This window comes from Meles meles, chromosome 12, assembly GCF_922984935.1.
Source record: "Meles meles chromosome 12, mMelMel3.1 paternal haplotype, whole genome shotgun sequence".
NCBI classification, from domain to species: Eukaryota; Metazoa; Chordata; class Mammalia; order Carnivora; family Mustelidae; genus Meles; species Meles meles.
In genome coordinates this window covers 13,027,887-13,049,662 of record NC_060077.1, presented here as the reverse complement: position 1 = coordinate 13,049,662, position 21,776 = coordinate 13,027,887, and the positions used below count along the sequence as shown (strand labels likewise).

The window sequence follows — 21,776 nt, the reverse complement described above, 5'->3', positions numbered from 1 at the left end:
TCCCAGGGGAGGGAGGCAGGGCCCTGGTGACCAGGGAGGAGTCTTTGAGAGCTGGTGACAAGAGCTCACCTGCAAGCGGAAAGTGTAATCTGCGGTGTCAAAGACCTCAGACACCATCTTCTTCATTCCATTGTCCAGTATCTCCGCCTTCACCTCTGCTATCCCTTTCACCTTGGTGTGCACGGAACTGATGACAGGCTCTTTCTTTTGGTACCGCTTGTCACTGATCAAAGCAAAGCTAAACGGCAGATGCAGAAAAGCATCAGTGGTTTTCTCAAGGGAGGCACAGGGCATATGTTGGATGCAGGTTCTGAAGGCTGCCTGCATTCACATCCTGGCTTCGCTGGGTGACTTTGGGGAGGCTACCTGCCTGCCTTCTCCGTGACTCACTTTCCTTAGCTGTAAAGTGGCAAGAATCATCGTACCTACCTCAGGGCTGGTTGTGAGGATGAAATGAGGTATGTGTGCAAACTCATCAACATCGTATCTGGCACCTGCGAGCACTCACCGCATGGAAACGATTGCCCCCAATGTCAGTCTCCAGTATTGCCCAATACAGACCCTCAATTACAGGACAGTCTCTCCCATGCTGGAATCCAGCCCACCGGATTGGTCCACCGGCTTTGTCCTGGGGCTGAGGAATACACCAATACCTAAGGATGTGTCCAGCAGGTCAGCGCCCTATTTTCCAGAAACATCCACTTGGTTTATAATTAGTACTCATCATAGCAGCTACCCTTTATTGAGCAATTAGTACATGCCAAGTCCTCTCCATGCATCATCTGTTTAATCTTCACAGCAGTAGGAGATAGTTACTGTAATCACAGCTCGTCAGTGGTAGAACTGAGGTCCTCAGCTGGTCTACCTTCTAACCCAGAGCGAGACCCCTTAACTAAATATGGCACAGTGTGATGTAAAGTTTAAAGAAATCCAAAACAACATTCTACACTCAGACAAATGTCTGCCCACGCATGCTCATAGCAGCACTATTCATAATAGCCAAAAGATGGACATAGCCCACATGTTCAGCAGTAGGTGAACAGAAAAACAGAATGTGGTCTACCTGTAGGATGAAATATTATTCAGCTAGACAAAGGAATAGAGTACTGGAACATGCTATACTGTGCAGGAACCTCAAAAACATTATGCTATGTAAAAGAAGACAGATACAAGAGGCCATATGTTGTATGATCCCATTTATGTGAAATAATCCAGAATAGGTAAATCCACAGCAACAGAGAGTTGACTGATGGGTGCCAGGGACTGGGGAGCCGGAGTGACTATGAATGCGTGTGGTTTCCTTTTGGAGTGCTGAAAATGTTTTGAAACTAGATAGAGGTGGTGGACCCCAACAAGGTATTATTTAATGCCACTGACTTGATCACTTTAAATGGTTATTTCAGGGCTGCCTGGGTGGCTCAGTGGGTTAAAGCCTCTGCCTTCGACTCAGGTCATGATCCCAGGGTCCTGGGATCAAGCCCCACATCAGGCTCTCTGCTCTGAAGGGAGCCTGCTTCCTCCTTTCTCTCTGCCTGCCTCTCTGCCTACTTGTGATCTCTGTCTGTCAAATAAATTAAAAAATCTTAAAAAAAATTAAAATAAAATGGTTATTTCATAGTATATGAATCCCACCCCAATAAAGAAAGGAAAAAAACATTTTTCATCTATAGACATATGTTGTAGAACTATAAGAACAAACACAGAATGGCAAACACCAAATTCAGGAGGTGTTTATAAGAGGAAAGAAAAGGAAGTGGGATCCAGGCTGGGTCTGCAGGGAGCTAAAACTGGATTAATAATGTTTTTATTTCTTAAATTGGATGGTGGTACATGGGTGTTTATGATATTATTGCCATATATTTTAGTATTTATATACCATTCATTAAAAGAGAAAGTTCATCAGGGGCTCCTGGCTGGCTCAGTTGGTGGGTGGAATGTGTGTGATTTTGGATCTTGGGGTTGTGAATTTGAGCCCCATGTTGGGTGTAGAGATTACTCAAAAATAAAATCCTGGGGCGCCTGGGTGGCTCAGTCGTTAAGAGTCTGCCTTCAGCTCAGGTCATGATCCGAAGGTCCTGGGATCAAGCCCCGCATTGGGCTCTCTGCTCCTCGGGAACCCTGCTTCTCCCTCTCCCACTCCCCCTGCTTATGTTCCCTCTCTTGCTGTGTCTCTCTCTCCATCAAATGAATAAATAAATGCTTTTAAAAAAATCCTAAGGAAAATAAAAGAAAAAAAAATCTCATCAAGAAGGACATTGGAGGGAGAGGGGGGTGGGGTTATGGACATTGGGGAGGGTATGTGCTATGGTGAGTGCTGTGAAGTGTGTAAACCTGGCGATTCACAGACCTGTACCCCTGGGGATAAAAATACATTATATGTTTATAAAAAAATAATAAATAAATAAGAAAAAAAAAAAAAAAGAAGGTCATTGGAGGGTGCCTGGGTGGCTCAGTGGGTTGGGTCTCTGCCTTCCGCTCAGGTCATAATCTCAGAGTCCTGGGATCGAGCCCTGCGTTGGGCTCCCTGCTCAGCGGGGAGTCTGCTTCTCCCTCTGACCCTCCCCTCTCATGCTCTCTCTCTCTTTCTCTGTCAAATATATAAATAAAATCTTTTTTAAAAAATTAAAAATTAAAAAAAAAATAGGACACTGGAACTAGAGATCGAGATTTTAGGTCCCATCAGCATATATGAGAAAGAGCTATGACATACAATTCCATAGACAAATATACTTGTTCAACAGCGTATTTCAGCCTGGCATCACAGTATGAACATGGTCTGTGCAGTGTCCTGTGTCCGACATGGCGACGTGCTCCCAGAATAACCCTGGGTCAGTTTGGCCCACCATTTGGGAAGTTCAGTTTGAATCTGTCATCTTCATTTCAGGCACACAACATATTATAGATCAGCTGTAATGGAATTCAGCCCTCTCATAAGTCAGAAAACTAGTCTTTGTATGGTAATGAACCTGTCATGTAAGAGCTGCATCAAAGGAAAAGAAAAGGAAAAGAGTTGACCATATTCTGCCCTAATGACCATCCCCAAGACTCAGACAAGCCATGTCCCACAGGAACAAGGGGAGGGCTGCCTGGCTCCCAGATCCCTGTGAACTTTCAGCTAGAAGAAGCTACAATTCTGTGCATGCTGAAGACTGAAAACCCACGGGTCCCTCTGGCACGTGGGCAGGAAGGAGCTGGGGGCTTACTGACGCCTTGTGGGATGAGGAGAAAGAGATGGTGTGGTGGAAAGCTGACGAGCCTGGGCAGGTCAAAGAGGACTAATGGGAAGGGAAGTGGGCACTCAAGGCAGGTGTGGCTTCAGGAGGGGGTGCTGCAGAGGGATGGGGAGGAGGGAAGGACAGAGAATGAGCTCAGCTGTGGAGCTCTGAGGCTTGCACACAGCTCCAGCTCAACAGGTGTAGATGAAGGTGTCCACCGTGAAGAGGACCTGCACTCCCTGGATATGAAGGGCTTTCTCTTATTGGCACCTTAGGGGGCCCCATGCCAGCGTGGTGAGAGTCCTCAAAGGGCCTCAGGCTGGGAAGCACAGCTCAGCAAAGCCTGACTCTCCTCACAGCTCCTGGGCTCACTGAGTAAAGGTAAAGCAAAAGGATGGGATCTGAAAGTCAACCACCCTCAGATCTGGGTAACTGACACTTAGCTCAAGGCCAACGTTTTCTTGGCCCCTAAAGGGACTGCGGGCCCTGGGCACTGTTCTCTGGGGCTCATGGAGAAGTTGGGCGCACAGCCACTGCTTTTTGTGTTTAAAACCCCAAGAGAAGAATCCAGTTATTTTCATCCCTGCCCTACTCAGCAGTGGGGTGAGGTCTGCAAGGGGTCAAGGACAGCAACAGATGCACTGAGAAGAAAGTGGAGGAGAGCCTGCACCCCCAAGGCAAATTAGGTCCCAACTGTATTAGTTTTCCATTGCTCCTGTAACAAATTCCCACAAACTTAGTGTCTTGATAGAAATTTATTCTCTTAGTTCTGGGGGTCAGATACCTAAAAATGGTCTTATGGGGCTGAAATCAAGGTGACTTCTGGGGCCTGGTTCCTTCTGGAAGCTCATGAGACAATCTGTTCCTCATCTTTTCCAGCTTCTAGAAGCTGCCTTGGCATTCCTGTGTTCCTAGCCCCATCACTCCAGCATCAGTTCCCATTGTCCTATCTCCTTCTTCTAGCTTTGGCCCTCTTGCTTCTCTCTTTTGAGTGCTTTTGTGACTACATTGGGGACGCTCAGATAATCAAGGATAATCTCCCCATCTCAAGACCTTGAACTCAATTACTCAATTACAAAAATTCCTTTTGCCCATATAGATTCATAGGGATTGGGAGTGGAAATCTTTTGCGGGCCATTATTTAGCTTACCCCAATACAGTTGGCCTGTTGTAGCTTTCTAAGAGCCCTCCCGCATTCCACCTTATGCCACTGTTTCCTGAGCTAGAGTGAAGGAGTTTCAGTTCCTTGTTACCCACGGCTTAGCTATGACGTCATCTTCACTTCTAATTTCTCTTGGCTATTGCATTTCTTTTCCATCAGTCAACACTTCTGGAAAACCCTTCCTTATAATGTTTCCCAAATTCTCTCATTCGAAGAACATGTACTCCAGAATACAATACTTTCTACACATTCAACTACATGGAGAACGGAGAGTGAATCTTAATCTATTAGTTGAAGTTCATCAGTTAGAGGAAAAATAATGGATACATGTAAAATCCTAACCTTGAACCCTGAACCTTGAGCCAGTACAAACCAGAGTCTACCCAAGGTGGCAGAAGTTATGTTAGAGGCCTGAACATTTTAGATAATCCTGAGCCCGTATGAACCAACATTATGTTACATCATCCAGAAGAAGACAAAACAACAAAACAAACAACTGGTGTAATCTTAAGCTTCAGTGGAAGAAGTAGAATATTTCACTCTTGGGTGGTGGTAAGCCAGTGGCTTATGGCCACAGTAGGCAGCAAGCTGTAGGAACCCTGTGTTTGGGTTTTATGAGACATATTTTTTAAGAAAACCCCGTTAATTGTTGTAAAAGTGTAAATTTCACAGAACTACACAAAGAATACGAAAAACTTCTGGCATCCTCCCTCCCAGAGGTTACTGCTGTTGAAACAGAATGTCTTCCAGGCATCTCTTTATGCCTGCCCACACCTTGACACCCAAACATGGCCACACTCTACATACTTTATGTAACTTGCTATTTTTACTCAATAATATATTATTAAATCTTTCCACAACAGTGATGATAAATGTGTGATAAAGATAGATCCATGATATGGAATCACTTTTAGTCATTACAGAGAATTCTAGTTGTTTAGATTGGAACCTATGAAATTGCTCATTTTTTAGACCAAAGGAGTAGATATCGGCAATTCCATATAGTTCAACGTAAGAGGTGAGTTGTGATCATTTGCCCCCAGTCTCTTCCTGGTGGATATTTAACTGGAAGTTTTGCTCAGTTTTTCCAGTTATAAACATCTTTTTTTGGTAACCCTGATACAGCTCTTACTGTGTGCCAAGCACTCTTCTAAGCATAATTTTAAAAATTATTATTTAAGATTTTATTTATTTATTTGACAGAGAGAGATCATAAGTAGGCAGAGAGGCAGGCAGAGAGAGAGAGGGAAGCAGGCTCCCTGCTGAGCAGAGAGCCCAATGTGAGGCTCGATCCAAGGACCCTGAGATCATGACCTGAGCCAAAAGCAGAGGCTTAACCCACCGAGCCACCCAGGTACCCCAAACATATGTTAATAATATGTATTAACTCGTGCAATCCTCACCTCCCCCAAAACAACCCTGTAAGGAAGGTCCTGATATTGTCCCCACCTTATATCTGAGCAGACTGTGGTATAGACAGAGTGAGCCTGAGTTCACATAGTGCTATGGACTGAATGTTTGTGGCTCCCTAAAGTTCAAATTTTGAAACCTAACCCCTCGTGTGATGGTAGTAGGAGGTGAGGCATTTGAGAAGTAATTAGGTCATGAGGGCTGAAGGGATTAATGTCCTTACAAAAGAGTTTCCAGAAACTCCTTGCCCCTTCTACCATGTGAGGACACAGCAAAATGATGGCTGTCTGTGAAGCAGGAAGTGCATATTCACCAGACACCTTATGTGCCGGCACCTTGATCTTAGAATTCCCAGCTTCCAGAACTGTGAAAAGCACATTTCTGTCGTTTATAAGCCACTCTGTTGGTGATATTTTGTTATAGCGGCCCCAATAGACAAGTCACAGAATAGCAGACACTAGCCCCACATCTTATGCTTTTTTTGGATGCCATTATAAATGCATTTATTTTTATTAATTTTCTTTTTTACTTTCCTTGTGCTGGTGTACAGAAACACAACTGGTTTTTATGTGTGGATCTCATACCTCCAAACTTTACTGAATTGGTTTATTAACTTTAATGGCTTTTTGTGACTTCTTTTGTATTCTCCATATATAGATATATATTATCTGAGTGGTATTTTACTTCTTCCTTTCCAATTTGGATGGCGCGTATTTCTTTTTCTTGCCTAATTGCTCTGGCTAGAACTTTCAGTACAGTGTTGAATAGCAGCAGTGAAAACAGGCATCCTTGTCTTGTTCCTGATCTTTGGGGGGTAAGCCTTCAGTCTTTCACCATGGAGGCGAAATCTGTTCTCTTCAGCGCTATGCTTCATTGCCTCTCCACCCTCCTCTCTCACGTCGCCAGGCATGTACTTGCAAAAGAATCTTTTCACACCAAAGATAAATTTCACACCCCAAGATAAATTTCTGGGTTAAAGGGTGCATACATTTTGTATTCAATTCATTTTGCCAAACCACAAAAAGTTGAACCATTTCATGCTTCCGCCAGCAAAGCAAGAGTGCATGCACCACTTCTAAGAGGGCCTTGACTAAACAAGAGTGTGGTTGTGTGGGCTTGGCTGAGAGAGTAAGGGAAATGGATACCATGTTGAGGGCACATGGCCAGAGGGATTGAGGTCATTATTTTAAAGTAAAGGAAAAATACAGTAGCAGGGTACAGCCATGTGAAGAGTGTCAACTAGAAAAGGGATCACGGGGCAGAACTCTTAACTAAAGGGGAGAATGATAGGGAGATTGATTTGGATTCAGTGTAAGGAAGAAATGTCTAATGGTTGGTCCCAGAAAAGAATAAGCTTTCTCTGTGGTTGCTAGTTGGTGACAGTGATGATGATGATGATGATGATGATGATGATGATGATGATGATTTTCATTTATCTCATCATCTCCCTTTCTCTGGTCTCCTTGCCATCTGCATTCCGACATCATTTCCCACCTTAAAAATAAACCCTCTCTGGACCCCACATTCTTCTCCTATCACCACCACTCAGTGCCTCTCTTCTCCTTTGTAGCCAAGTCCCTTGAAAGAGTGAGTCACCACATCCATTTCTGCATCTCCATTCACTCCTCCACCCACTCCAGTCTGGCTCCCGCTCTACCCCTTCTCTAAAACCTCTCCTGCCAAGTAAACAGGGACGTCATCCTTGCTATATCTGATAGACATACTACAGATCTGATCTTCCTAAAACTCTCAGCAGCATTTGACCCTGATGACCGTGCCACCCTCTCTTCCCCTTTTTCCCTTAACTTCCTGGAATCCACATTCATCTCTCTTTGGGTCTTCATGGTCACCCCTCTGAGTGTCCTTCAGGGACCTTCTGTGCTCCCATCACTTAACTGTTAGCATTCGGGGCACCTGCGTGGCTCAATTGGTTGGGCCACTGCCTTCGGCTCAGGTCATAATCCTGGAGTTCTGGGATGGAGTCCCGCCATCGGGCTCCCAGCTCTGCGGGGAGTCTGCTTCTACCTCTGACCTTCTTCCCTCTCATGCTCTCTCCCACTCTCTCTCAAATAAATAAATGATATCTTTAAATGTTAGCATTCCTCAGGGGTTTGTTCTAAGCCCTCTTTGGCCTCTCATTTATATCTACGCTTGCTGGCCAATTGTAGCAACGATCATGGTTCTAGTTACCATTTATATGCTGGTGATATAAAAATCTCTATCTCTAGTTCCAGATTCACATATCTATCTACTAGGCATCCAAATTTATATGTCCCATATACATGACAATGTATATTGACAATGTATGCCTTCAGTTCTGAACTCATCTTCCACCCCAGATGGGCTCCTCCCCCCACATTTCCTATCCTAAGTTCTCCCATCACACATCAGTTGCCCAATCCAGAAACATTCCTTAGCATCCTTTCCCTCATTACCCCTCAACCATTCAATTGTCAAATCCTGTTTTATCTTCCTAATGCTATTCATCTGTTTCTCTCCTCTACCGTTGTCATCTCCTCAGTCTGGGTTGCCATCACCTGTCACCTAGACCACCAGGTAGCCTGAATGGTCTCCTGGCCTCCATTTGTGCTCCTGTCTCCTCCATATTCTAGGTGGTTTAGTAGTAAAAGCTTGGGCTCCGGAGTGAGAAGCTTGGGTTCAATCATGGCTCTACCACTTCCTAGCTATGTGGCCGTGTGTAAGTTACTTAATCTTCCTGGGTCATTGTTTACTCTTTTGTAGTAAGGATATGTTAGTATTATATTGGGCAGAGTATCTGGTTCTAAACAGAATCCGCTCTGCTGAGTTTGAGAAGAAATACTGTCTAGAAAAGGCAAATCTACGTGGTTGAAATTTTTCATAATGAAATGTTGATGGCAGGGTGGGGAAGACTCTCCGTGCTTTCTCAGTGTCCTCAGGATGAAGTTCAAGGCTGTTCACGATCCTTGCTGGCTTCTCCAGTCCCACCTTCGCCTCCCCTTCTTGGCACCTTGCACGTCAGCCAGCTGACGCGTGCTGCTCTGTGAACAGTCCATCTAATCGGGTCCTTTCTCTTTTCAGCTCTGTGCTAAAAACCCAGGAGGGTTGGGAGGTTCCTGCCCTGGGTGGGAGGCTGGGCTGGTGTGGTGGTGCCCAGAAGCCCGTGGGTGTGTGAGAGCTGGTCCACAGAGAAGCCTCGGTTTCCAGGGTGAAATGAGAAAACCAGGATAACAAGGCAAGCTCTCCATAAAGCTAAATTTATTCATTTGAAAGGACCATTTTTGTAGACTGGGTGCTTCCAGCTTTCTTAATGTTTTGTGTGGGCATTAATGGAGGGATGCCGATAATGGTAGTAGTCGTTTGCTTGCTTGACATCACTAACAGTGCTGTTAGCCGACAAGCTTGCCGCCCCTCAGTCTTCCTCCTGTCTGTAAAGGCATCCTCAGCCACCCGGGGACCCAGAGTCATCTTCTCCCTCCTAGCAAATCTGTCAGTTCTGCCTCCAAAACTTACTCCCGCTTTGCCCACTTCTGTCCATCTGCACTGTCCCGTTATCATCGGGGTCGCCACCTCTCTCATCTGGGCGACTCTGGTGCCCTTCTCACTGCCCTCCTCCTGTCACTCTTGCCCCCGTGATCTGCCTTTTGTGCAGAGGCCCGAGAACTCTTTTAGAAACAGGAATCAAATGGTTTCACTTCCCTCTGTAAATCCTGTCCCTGAGGAACAACTTCCAGCTCTTCCCGCAGTCCGGCCCTTGCCTACCTCTCCTCTGCCCTTGGTCCCTGCTCCTCCCTCCTCTCTCACCAGCTTCCGGGACATACTGCCTTCAGATATGTGCATTCTCTGTTCTTTCGGTCCCTTGAGTCAGGTGGCTGGATTCTCCTCTTCCTAGAGGCAGTCTCCTCCTGAAATGGGTTTTCTCTGGAACCCCCATCTCTATCACATCACCCAGGGGTTCAGGGTGGGATGAGAACGTGGCAAATCTCTTCATGTTTCTGTTGCCCTCAAGTGGCAGGAGCCATAGCAGGGCCATGCTTTGCCCCACCCCGGCCTCTGGTGTCCGCTCCCATCTCTGTGGTGGACTCACTTCCACTCAGTTGGAAAAGGCCCAGCCTCACCGGTAGGTGTGTGGCAACCCTCCCATGAAACAGGCAACCAGCCAGGAACTACCTTGTAACAGCCACAAACCAGCACAACAGCACCATCTCCATGGTGACAGACAGTCTGAGGCTATGCAGGACAATATTGTGCTTCTGTTAGCCTGAGCAGAGGTTAACTGGATAAGGGAGAAGAAGCAGTTTGAGTGAAGTGTGTTCTCCTTTTTTCTCTCAACTTTTCCTACTCTTCTGTATTCACTGGAAAAGCTTCTGAGAGGGCTGGTCTCCAGGGAGGAGGGAAATCTTCCCAAGAAAATGAAAATATCTTTTACTTCTCTGCTTAAAATCCTCCTACGGCTTCTCAACTCACTCAGAATAAAATCCAAAGAACTCAGAGTGGCCTCCAAGGCTCGGAATGATCTGCCCTTCCTCCCCAACCAGGGTTATCTCTCCAGTTCACCCACTTCCTCTCATTCATTAAGTTGTTTCCTCTGCTCCAGGCACCCTGACCTCCTTGCTTGAACATCCTATCAAGTCTGTACCTCAGGGCCTTTGTACTTGCTGTTCCCTCACCAGAAACACTCTTTTAGATACTTCATGTCTTGTTCCCTCCCTCCGTGCAGATCCTAGCCCAAATGTCTCTATCCACATGCACTCACATTTGCCCATTAGCATTCTTTGTTCTCTTCTATGCTTTATTACCCTTCATAGCATTTATCACCATCAAATATTTAATTATGTCTTTTTTCTTTTTCTTTCTTTTTTTTTTTTTTGTATCATATCTCACTCTTCCACTGGCATGTAACCCCATGAGTTGTAGGAACTTTGTTTCACTCACTGTTATAATCTCTAGATCCATCAACAGATCCTGACTCATAGTAGATAGTCTAAAATTTATATGGGGGAATGAATGAACGAGAGAAAAGGGTAAGCTTATGGGATCCTCATTCCAGCCTCCCTCTTTGTCCTGCACTTGCCCAGGCCAACCCAGAAAGACAAAGATTGTGATGAAGAAGAAAGAATGATCAATTGGGCAAGGGTTTAGGAGGCCTAGTACTCAGGCTTTCTCCGTCTGCTGGGTAACCACTTCAGTAGTATGCTTTCTGGGTTAAGAGAATTGGATTGGTTTTGGATTTGAATCCTTTTTGAAACCCACTTTCTACTTGGATGATATTTCAGAAATTAACTCCACCTTTCATAGCTTTTCTTTCCTTATCTGTGCAACAATGAAAAGAATACCTACATCCCAGTATATAAATTGAGATGATATAAATAAAGCCAGCTGGATAAGAGCATTATTTTTATTGTCATTCAGGTTTTTTCAGTTAGTTTTCCTGGGAGTATAATCATCATCATCCCGTTCTTCCCACCTCATTGAGGCCAGAGGGCAAAACAGAATCATGGGTTGGAAAACCCTGTGGGATTCCCGCCGATTCTCAGAGGAAATCTCTGTTGAGAATACCAAGGGCCCTGCCCTGGTAATAACCTGGGGCAGAGTCTCCACAGTGCAGGTGCAGGGCTGAGACAAGCCAAGGATAGGGTAGTAGACTTCAGAAATCTCTGGAATTTCTAGCTTTTGGAAAGACCCTGTAATGGAAGTTTTTCCTTTGCCCTACACCCTTTCTTTTCCCATTTCTTCTGGCAACAGTATTCTTTCCTAAAGTGAAGTCTATGTATGTGGTTCAGACTGGGCTCTGAGCTCTGCACCCTGTCCCTACTTCCCGCCACAGGAGTGAGCATGTGACCCAGGATTGGCCAATCAGGTGACACCATGCCCCTAGCCACGAGGATTGGTTCAGAAGTGGATATGTAATTCAAGCTCTACCAACCAGAGACTTTCCTGGGATTTTATGCCAGAGCTATCAGGAAAGACTTGCCTGTTCCTCTGGAGTTACTGAGGATATGAGTGTGGCATCTTGCTACATAGAGAGCCTATTCAAGAACAAAGTCACACAGAACCACAATGTGGGGAGAGAGGGCCAACCCAATGACATAGTTTGAGCTTTTAGAACCATCCATGTCTGAGGGCAGCTCCATCTCTTCCACTGTGTGGCTTGGTGCCTAACTTGAGTTAGGTCTCTGTCACTTACTATCCAAACAATTCTGACTAGCACAGGCCTACTCAGCATCCTGTCTACACACTTCTGTAACCCTGGAAGCTGGAGCCACTTGACCCCGCCTATAGCTGCAGCCCTGCCTTTGATTCCAATCTGAACTTGGTTTTGAGGGACCGTGAGATGCTAACCAGCCTCTTGTCTTATTTCTTCTAAATAAGATCCTCTTCTTATTTCTTCTCACAGCCCCTTCCTTGCACCCCAGTCTCAGTAACTGAAGCCCTGTCTCTTTCTTCATTATCCTGGCTCTTTGCCTTTGCAGCCCTAGTATGGACAGGCTCTGAACTGAGGACACCACAGCTAGAATCCACCACCTGCTTCTACATGTCTTGACTATTACCTGAGCCTGTCTGGACTTCCAGCCTGTGATCCATACCAGTCCTAATTGATGCAGACTACCACCCCAATCCCTGTGCACCACGGGTCTCCCCATTTCACAAATGGCCCAGTTGCAGTTTTATCGACACAGGGCCTCACTGTACAACTTAAGTAGCATTTCCCAAGCAGTGGTCTATGGGACTCCGTTCAGTTGGATGTAAATAGATATTCTGCTAGCATACAGAGGAAAAAAACAAAGCTGGCAACACTTTTTCTTAAAATATAAAAAAAATTGGAGTAGTATTTTACATAGGGGTAACCTTCTTTTTAAAAAAAATTAATTACTTAATTTTTAATTTTTTTATAAACATATGATATATTTATATCCCCAAGGGTACAGGTCTGTGAATCGCCAGGTTTACACGCTTCACAGCACTCACCATAGCACATACCCTCCCCAATGTCCATAACCACTCCCCCCTCTCCCGACCCCCTCCCCCCAGCAACCCTCAGTTTGTTTTGTGAGATTAAGAGTCACTTATGGTTTGTCTCCCTCCCGATCCCATTTTGTTTCATTTATTCTTCTCCTACCCCCCTTAGCCCCCATGTTGCATATCCACTTCCTCATATCAGGGAGATCATATGATAGTTGTCTTTCTCCGATTGACTTATTTCACAAAGCATGATACCCTCTAGTTCCATCCACATCATCGCAAATGGCAAGATTTCATTTCTTTTGATGGTTGCGTAGTATTCCATTGTGTATATATACCACATCTTCTTTATCCATTCATCTGTTGATGGACATCTAGGTTCTTTCCATAGTTTGGCTATTGTGGACATTGCTGCTATAAACATTCAGGTGCACATGCCCCTTCAGATCACTATGTTTGTATCATTGGGGTAAATACCCAGTAGTGCTATTGCTGGGTCATAGGGTAGTTCTATTTTCAACTTTTTGAGGAACCTCCATGCTGTTTTCCAGAGTGGTTGCACCAGCTTACATTCCGACCAACAGTGTAGGAGGCTTCCCCTTTCTCCGCATCCTTGCCAACATCTGTCGTATCCTGACTTGTTAATTTTAGCTATTCTGACTGGTGTGAAGTGGTATCTCATTGTGGTTTTGATTTGTATTTCTAGGGGTCACCTTTTAAAATCAGTACTTAAAGGTAAAAATCATGTCTTGTCGGGCGCCTGGGTGGCTCAGTTGGTTGAGCCACTGCCTTTGGCTCAGGTTGTGATCCCAGAGTCCAGGGATCGAGTCCCGCATTGGGCTCCTAGCTCCACGGGCAGTCTGCTTCTCCCGCTCACCTTCTCCCCTCTCATGCTCTCTCTCTGTGTCTCTCTCACTTTCTCAAATAAATAAATAAAATCTTGAAAAAAAAAATCATGTCTTGTCAACACAAGGTTGGTAAAACCTTGAGTTGTCCACAAGACACAGCAAACAGACCTTCTACCTTCCAAGTCCATCAGAGCCCATTTTTTCCCTCCAGTTCTGGAATAAGTTGCCGTTTTTTCAGTTTTGCTCCAGGTGAAGATGAAAGAGGTGGTTTATTTTAGGGGACATGTAAGGTGGAGAGTGTGTATCTAGATTCATAGGTAGGGTGGCAAGATGGTTACTCTGTCGAAAGCATGTGGGAACAGATTGGCAAGGATCCCCAACTTGGGGACCCCATCTCACGTCTGGTCTGGGGCACCCATTCACTTAGTCATTGCACTGTTAAAATTGTGCTGTCTCTCCAGGCTCCCATGGAACACGCATTGCTGTGTTTGAGGGAGTTAAATGTGTGGAAGATAAGATTCCACCATGTGAGAGAACAATATTTATCATTACGAGTCGCTCTCATGAGAATCTGTTCTTATATATTGCTTTTAAGAAATCGTGTGCCAAGAATATGAGGGAATCATGTGACCTGTTTCATGGAACCGTGACGCATGATCTGTGTACTGGTGCATAAAGGAGCATTTCCTAACTATGCTCCTCATCTTCGGTTCTATGATATCTGGCTTAAGTAAAGTGTCTTGTTTTAGAATTTAATATATGTGTTTATTATTTAGTGTTTGTCGCATAGTAAACATATGAATCAAATTGCAATAATCCTAGTAATATTATTAATAAGAAGAATTAACACTTGGTGAGGGCTTGCCATACACCAGGTAGTTTTCAAACAACTTTACATTTAGTAACTCATTTAATCCTTACAATAACCTTTGTCCCCATTTTACAGATGAGAAAACCAAGGCTCAAAGCTGTGGAGGATTATTGAATCCACCTTTCCAGACCTCAGATCCCAGGTGTGGATTTTTGTTTGCATCCTTTTTTTCTTTGTTCATTTGTTTTGTTTCTTAAATTCCTTGCATGAATTAAATTTAACGACTGACTTACTTCACTTATTTCACTTAGGACCCTCTAGGTCCATCCATGGTGTTGCAAATGGCAAGATTTCAGTCTTTTTTATGACTGAGCAAAATTCCATTGTATATCTCCTACATCTTCTTTTTCTTCTTTTTTTTAGTGTTATTTATTTATTTGACAGGCAGAGATCGCAAGTAGGCAGAGAGGCAGGCAGAGAGAGGGAAGCAGGCTTCCCGCTGAGCAAAGAGCCTGATGTGGGGCTCGATCCCAGAATCCTGGGATCATGACCTGAGCTGAAGGCAGAGGCTTTAACCCACTGAGCCACCCAGGTGCCCCCTCCTACATCTTCTTTATCCATTCCTTTTCAGTGGACACTTGGGTTGCTTCTGCATCTTGGCTATTGTAAATAATGCTGCAATAAATGTAGGGATGCACATATCTTTTCCAAGTAGTATTTTCATTTTCTTTGGGTAAATACCCAGTAGTGAAATTACTGGATTCTATGGTAATTCTATTTTTTTAAGTCAAAACGATTATTTTTAAAGATAGCTGCTATTTGTAGAGCTCTTACCCTATGCCAGAAATGGAGAAGTGTTTGCCATGCCTTTTCTTATTTAATTATGACGACTCTATTAACAGATGCAGAAAGGGAGGCTCAGCGGGTGAGTGACCTGGCCAAGGAAACTAAGCCAGGGTTATAAAAAAGGTTGCTCTAACCCTTAGCCAGTAAACTACACTGTCTGACCTTAGTGATGCAAGTTCTCACCATCATCATCATCATCACCATCACAAAGAGCAATGGGGCATTAGCCAGTAAGGGACTGTGAATTAAAACCACAATGAGAACCACTCAGTAGGATGCCCATAATCCAAAAAACCGACAAGAGCTACTGTTTGGTAAGGATGTGGAGAAATTGGAACATACGTTGCTGGTGAGAATATGAAATGGTGCAGCCATTCCAAAAATGGGTGGTTACTTAAAATGTTAAAAACAAATTTACTGAATGATCTTTCAGTTTCACTTCTAGGTGCAATACCCAAGAAAACTGAAAACATGTTCATGCCAACACGCATACACCTGTATTCGTAGCAGCATTGTCCATTATCCATAATAGCCCCAAACCGGAAACAACACAGATGTCCACCCCCTCCAAGAAAGGTCCATCCAGACAATGGACTATTACTTGGCCATACAGAGGAAGGAAGTAGAGATACATGTTTCAACGTGAGTGCACGTTGCAAACATGATGCAGAGTGAAAGAAGCTAGACAGAAAGGACCACATAGTGCACAATTCCATTTCTCTGACATGTTCCAGAATAGGTCAATCCCAGCGACGGGGTGAATCAGTGGGTCACCAGAGCTACAGGGGAGCAGAAGGATTGGGAGTGATGGCTCAGGGCTATGCAGTTAATTTTTGAAGTGACGGAAATATTCTGGACTTGATTGTGGTGATGGTTGCACAACTGTGAATATACTAAAACCCACTAAATTGTACACTTCATTTATTTTTGTAAAGATTTATTTATTTATCTGAGAAAGAGATCGAGTTCGTGAGCAGGGGTAGGGGCAAAGGGAGAAGGAGAGCGTAGAGCTGATAAGCCTAGAGCTGATGTTGGAGCTCAGTCCCACAACCTTGAGATCATGACCCGAGCCAAAATCAAGAGTTGGACACTCAACCGACTCAGCCACCCAGCCTCCCCTAATTTGTTCCCTTTAAATGAGTGACTTGTGTTGTCTGTGAATTATATCTCAATAAGCTGTTAAGAAACAGACACAAAAAAGAGCAAGAGGGGGCCTTCCTGACACTAGAGAGGACCTAAAGTTACATTGACAAGTCTGGTCCTATTCCTCCCCTCAGCAGTGATGACTCAGACAGATGCCAGGATTATCACCAGGTGGGTCCTGAATCCTTGCCTCCTCCCTTGGAATCCAGGGTGTTGCCCTGTTTTCTACTTTCCCCAGGCATGCCCTGCCCAGCTCACCCTGGCAGGCCTGGGGTAGAAACCAAAGTGTGGCTTTGTCTCTTGTGGCTTCTTTCGGCAGCAGACTGGCACTGTTTCTCCCGCCTGCAGCTGCTTCCCTCCTACCCCAACCCCTCCGGCCCCAGCTTGTTATGAGGGAAAAAGTCGCGGATTTAAAACCATGAGGAATTCAGGATGTGCACCAGAAGCTGCACCTTGGGGACTTTCGGGCTGTCAACCACTGCAGACATTTGGGGTCATCCCCACACCCCACTCACCTGATGTAAGAAAAGACCAGCACGTGCAGGATCCACTTAATGATGCCATAATTCATGCTCTGGATCCGGAGCACTTTGTTTGTCTCATACTGGAAAACGCATTTCCAGTTGCTGCAGGCTGACATGGTGAGAGGCTCACTCTCCACCAGGGTCTGGACGAGGGCTCAACCCTCCCAGACCAGCCACAGCAGGTCCACCAGTAGCAGGAAAATGAGACGCCCTGATTCTTAGCCGCAGCCTTTAAGTTTGAGTTCCTCCAATGACGGCAGAGTGGGGGCGGGCCCTGGCAGCTGCCCCAGATGTGGCTGGGGATAAACAAGAGAAGGAAGTCCTACAAGCCTGGCTGGCAGATGACCCTGCTCCAGCCGGCCTCCCCCAGATGCCTGCACAAAGATGGTGTTCAAGGGAAGGGCATTTTTAGCATTCTCCCTTATCCCCTTTTCCCTTTCACTTTTTTTGGACTCCTTTCAGTTGGGGGAAAGGGGCAGGCCTTCAAATGTCAGGAGACCCAGTGCTTCCATTGTGCCTTAGTAAAGGGCCTAGATCTTTCTATTGCCTCAAGGCCCACTCAGAGACTAACTGATTCATTTCTACAACCCTTTTGTTCAACCCCAGATGTCTGTGAATGCAGGGTGAATGAAGGTCTTCCTCTTCTCCCTCTCCACACTTCCTCCCCAGCACTCTGGTCTGTAGGTGATGGGGGGGAATCAGAATTGCTGGGGCTGGGGCGGGGGAGGACTTTATTTCTATGCTGGATGTTTCCTGCGTGACCACTGAGATCGGTTGAGATCTGCTCTCTGCCCTGCCCACAGTTACGCCCGTGACGTAGGCCAATCAGCCTAAGACCGTCAGAAACAAACTTGCCATTCAGCAAAATTAGGTTTACTGACTATTTCAGTGAGAAAGAGCTCATGCCAGAAGAACTATCATCAAAGGGATAGAGTTAGCGTTGGGTTATGGGCGATGGTGGAGTCTTGATTAAATTTAAATGAAAGCAGATTTTGATAAGCTCAAAACAAAGCAGGTTTGTATAAAGCAGTCAAACTCAGATCTGGATTGCAAAATGGACCCAGGGTTCTGCTTCCTTGTCAGTAATAAAGCTAAGACAGGTGTTGAATGTTGTGCCTAGAAACCCTTTATCTGAAGCTCCGGTCCAAAGATGCAAATTGAGGCCAATTGTCTGTTGCAAAAGTGGAATATTTCATTCTTACTGATGCAATGTCCAATAGCAGACTTTCTGATAGTCTATGAATTTAGAGGATGACGTTTCTCAAGAAGAAAGCAACAGTGAGAGGCACCTGAGTGGCTCAGTTGGTTGGGCATCTGTCTTCAGCTCAGGTCATGATCCTGGGGTTCTGGGATCAAGCCCTGCATTGGGCTCCCTGCTTAAGCAGGAAGTCTGCTTCTACTTCTGCCTGCTGGTCCCCATGCTTGTACACTCTCTCTCTCTCACTCTCGTTCTATCTCAAATAAATAAATAAAATCTTTTTTTTTTTTTTTAAAGATTTTATTTATTTATTTGACAGAGAGAGAGATCACAAGTAGGCAGAGAGGCAGGCAGAGAGAGGAGGAAGCAGGCTCCCCGCGGAGCAGAGAGCCCGATGCGGGGCTCGATCCCAGGACCCTGAGATCATGACCCGAGCCGAAGGCAGCGGCTTAATCCACTGAGCCACCCAGGCGCCCCAATAAATAAAATCTTAAAAGAAAAAAAGGAAAGCAGCAATGACAAAAAAGATGAGGGGAAGTAGTATTATCATTTTACAGATACAGTGAAATACTGTTTCCTATTATTTTTGTAGCTGTCTTTATCCATTTCTGCTCTTCCAGCCTGTTAAGTGGCCAAGGTATTTTTACTTTTGCGGTCCGAGTTAAATTTTACTTTCTCACTCCGGTGAACTCTATCAGGAGCTACCTTACCTCCTGGCTGTCAGTTCAGGATGCCGGAGAGCAGGAGGAAGGTGAGATTGAATGCAGATTTTCTTGGCCCTTCTCGCAAGTGCACGTGGCAGGGCTCCTGCCCTTTCTGCTGAACTCATACACTGATCCCTCATGCTCTTCCCTCTGCTTCCTCAGCCTTCTGTCTACTATTTCTCCCACCACCGCTTCCCGGATACTGTTCTTAATAAGCTTATCAGTGGGTTCTCAGTTGCCATATTTAGTGATAGCTTTTATTCCTTATTATCTTTGACCTTTTGGACCAACACCATGTATCACCTCTTGAGCAGTTTCTTCCCTTGATTTCCGTGACTCTCCTGGGTCCCTTCTTCTAGTTTCTGTTCATGCCTTCTGCCCATTTTTTGACTTGATTATTTGTTTTTTGGGTGTTGAGTTTGAGAAGTTCTTTATAGATCGTAGTTACCAGCCCTTTATCTGTAATGTCATTTGCAAATATCTTATCCCATTCCAGCAGATGCCTTTCAGTTTTGTTGACTGTTTCCTTTGCTGTGCAGAAGCTTTTTATCTTGATGAAGTCCCAACAGTTCATTTTTGCTTGTTTCCCTTGCCTTTGGAGATGTATCATGAAAGAAGTTGTTGTGGCTGATGTCAAAGAGGTTACTTCCTGTGTTCTCCTCTAGGATTTTGATAGATTCCTATCTCACATTGAGGTCTTTCATTCATTTTGAGTTTATCTTTGTGTGGTGTAAGACTGGTGATCGGTATTAAGGAGGGCATGTGTTGTAATGAGTATTGGGTGTTATATGCAAATAATGGTTCATGGAACACTGCATCAAAATCTAATGATGTACTGTATGGTGACTAACATAGCATAAAAAAAATACTCTGACCTAGAAATGGTGCACTCCCTTTTGCCTCCAACTCATTGGTGAGAACTAGTCACTTGGCCCCCATCTAACCACCAGGGAACCAGGAAATGCAGTCTCACCATATATCCCTCTCTGTGCCCAGAAACAGAAGAAGCAGACATATTTGGTAAATAGCACTAGTAACGTTTGCATTTTCTCCCTGGGAAATTTCATCCACCACACACATTCTTTTAGGAATCACCAAATGCTGAAAGAAAAGGGGATGGAAAGAGGGGTACATGTGTATATCATTTGTTTAACTATACACGGAGTATAGCTGGAAATAAGCCTACTACATAATTTGGGGACCCAGTGCAAAATGAAAATGTGGGGTCTCTCATTCAAAATTAAGAAATTCAAGATGGCAACAGCAAAGCAGTAAATCAAGCTCAGGTCCCTTCTACATGTGGGTCCTTATGTAACTGCATGGGTCCCATGTCCACGAAGCTGGCTGTTTCTGGAAGGATGTATAAGATGGCCTCTGGGGAGGGAACAGGGGGATTTGTCAGTGTTTGTCAAGCAACTTATTTATCAACTTTCTATGAAGTTTTTCTACCATACTCATGCATTACTTTTTAAAAATCACTGGTAGATTTAAAAAATCTATATCTCCAGACCAAATCTGCCCTCTGAGCTTCATACCTGTATAGTCTGTGACCTTCCAGACCTAAAAATCCCATAGATATTTAAAAATCACATCTTCAGAATGGCACAAAATAACAGTGCATGTAGGGACTGATTCGAGGGAGAGAGTAGAGACACGATGTGGACTACTTTTCCTTTAAGATCAGCTTGAGGGTGATTTTTAATAGGAGGTGTAGTGTCAAGGGAAGATTGGGGGAAGGGATAGTTAAGATGGAAATATTTGAGCCATTCCAAGATGTTCAAAGTGGAATGTCAGGAATAGTGGTTCCTGTTTCTTTGTAAAGTAGGAAGTCGAGTCATGAATAGAATTGGTCTTGGGGACTTAGGTGAATTTCTCTTCTAAGGAGTGTGTGTGTGTGTCTGTGTGTGTGTGTTTCTGGTTACAGGTCAGAAAATCAAGTGACTTTCTTTAGCAGAAACGGTAGTTTTTTGAGGAAACACTGTTGGCTTACAGAACTCAAGTGCAGGAAACATGGTAAGAACTTATTTACAGGAAAACGAAAACATCCTGTGCTGAGGTGGCACTTTCAGTTTGTTTGAAGCTGCATGGTCCCACCTGTCTGTCTTTCTCCACCCACTGTGCATTTTCCTAAACACAGGACTTCTCTGCTCCTCTGGGGGCATGTCACCAAACAAGGCCATCATGGCATCCACATTAGGTGGCCACAGTTCACGTCAGACCCCAGACCAGCTGCTTAATTCCAGAGTCCCAGAGGAGTGAATCTGATTGGTTTAGTTATCTGTCTCTGGCCCAGTTGCCTAAGGCTGTGGGCAGGGTCACAGGAGAAACCTGGGGTCAGGGGGCCTACTGGGGAGGAAGGGGTAAAAGGAAGTGGAAGGGGGTTGGGGAGGAAATGGAGGGGGTGGAGGGAGGACACGAGGGAAGGAAGGAAGGAAAGAAAGTAAGGAGGGGGAGAAAGAAGTATGACTCTCAGAGAGTAGAGGTTCCTAGGCTGGGAGACTCAGATTAAATAATCTGCTCTTCAGGTGGGACAACCCTGAGGCAGTCTAGGCAGTTTCCCAGAGGTCCCTGGTGGGATTGAGTCCCAGATGCTACAGCAGTGACCAGTTCTTCAATACTTGATGTATTGGCTGCCTTCCCTCCCTGTCTCATTTCCCCACCGCCCTTCCTGACCTCGCCTCCTAAATGAACTACTTGCCCCTGAAGCCTTGCTTCAGGGTCCACTTTGGGGAAGCTCAGTCTCTTTCAACCTCCTGTGGCTACTTGCTGTTAAGGAGTCAGGAATTTACCCCAAGAGCAATCGGTGGGTCTGTAAGCAGAGTGGTGGCATGACCTCATTTACACTTCAGTAAAATCACTCTGGCTGCAGCACGGAAAGTAGATAGAAGGGGCAAGAGTGGAGGCAGGGAGGGGATCTGCCCAGGGAGAGGGTATAGTGACATGGAGGGGAATTGACGGTGGATCTCCGAAGGA

The 21,776-nt window shown here is 45.0% G+C and overlaps 1 protein-coding gene and 1 long non-coding RNA gene across 2 annotated transcripts in view; one reads left to right on the top strand and one right to left on the bottom strand.

The window, feature by feature from the left end:
* Window positions 1-17,106, bottom strand: part of P2RX7 (purinergic receptor P2X 7) — a 49,961-nt gene extending 32,855 nt beyond the window's left edge. The window contains exons 1-2 of the mRNA XM_046025971.1: window positions 16,893-17,106; window positions 70-238 (exon numbers count right to left, since the gene is read on the bottom strand). Coding sequence (XP_045881927.1) covers window positions 70-238; window positions 16,893-17,017 — 294 coding nt within the window. The 5' untranslated portion in view covers window positions 17,018-17,106. The remainder of the gene's footprint in view (window positions 1-69; window positions 239-16,892) is intronic.
* Window positions 1-21,776, top strand: part of LOC123954632 — a 57,391-nt gene that overhangs the window by 7,606 nt on the left and 28,009 nt on the right. Inside the window, exon 2 of the long non-coding RNA XR_006821106.1 lies at window positions 14,524-14,590. This is a non-coding gene — a long non-coding RNA (uncharacterized LOC123954632). The remainder of the gene's footprint in view (window positions 1-14,523; window positions 14,591-21,776) is intronic.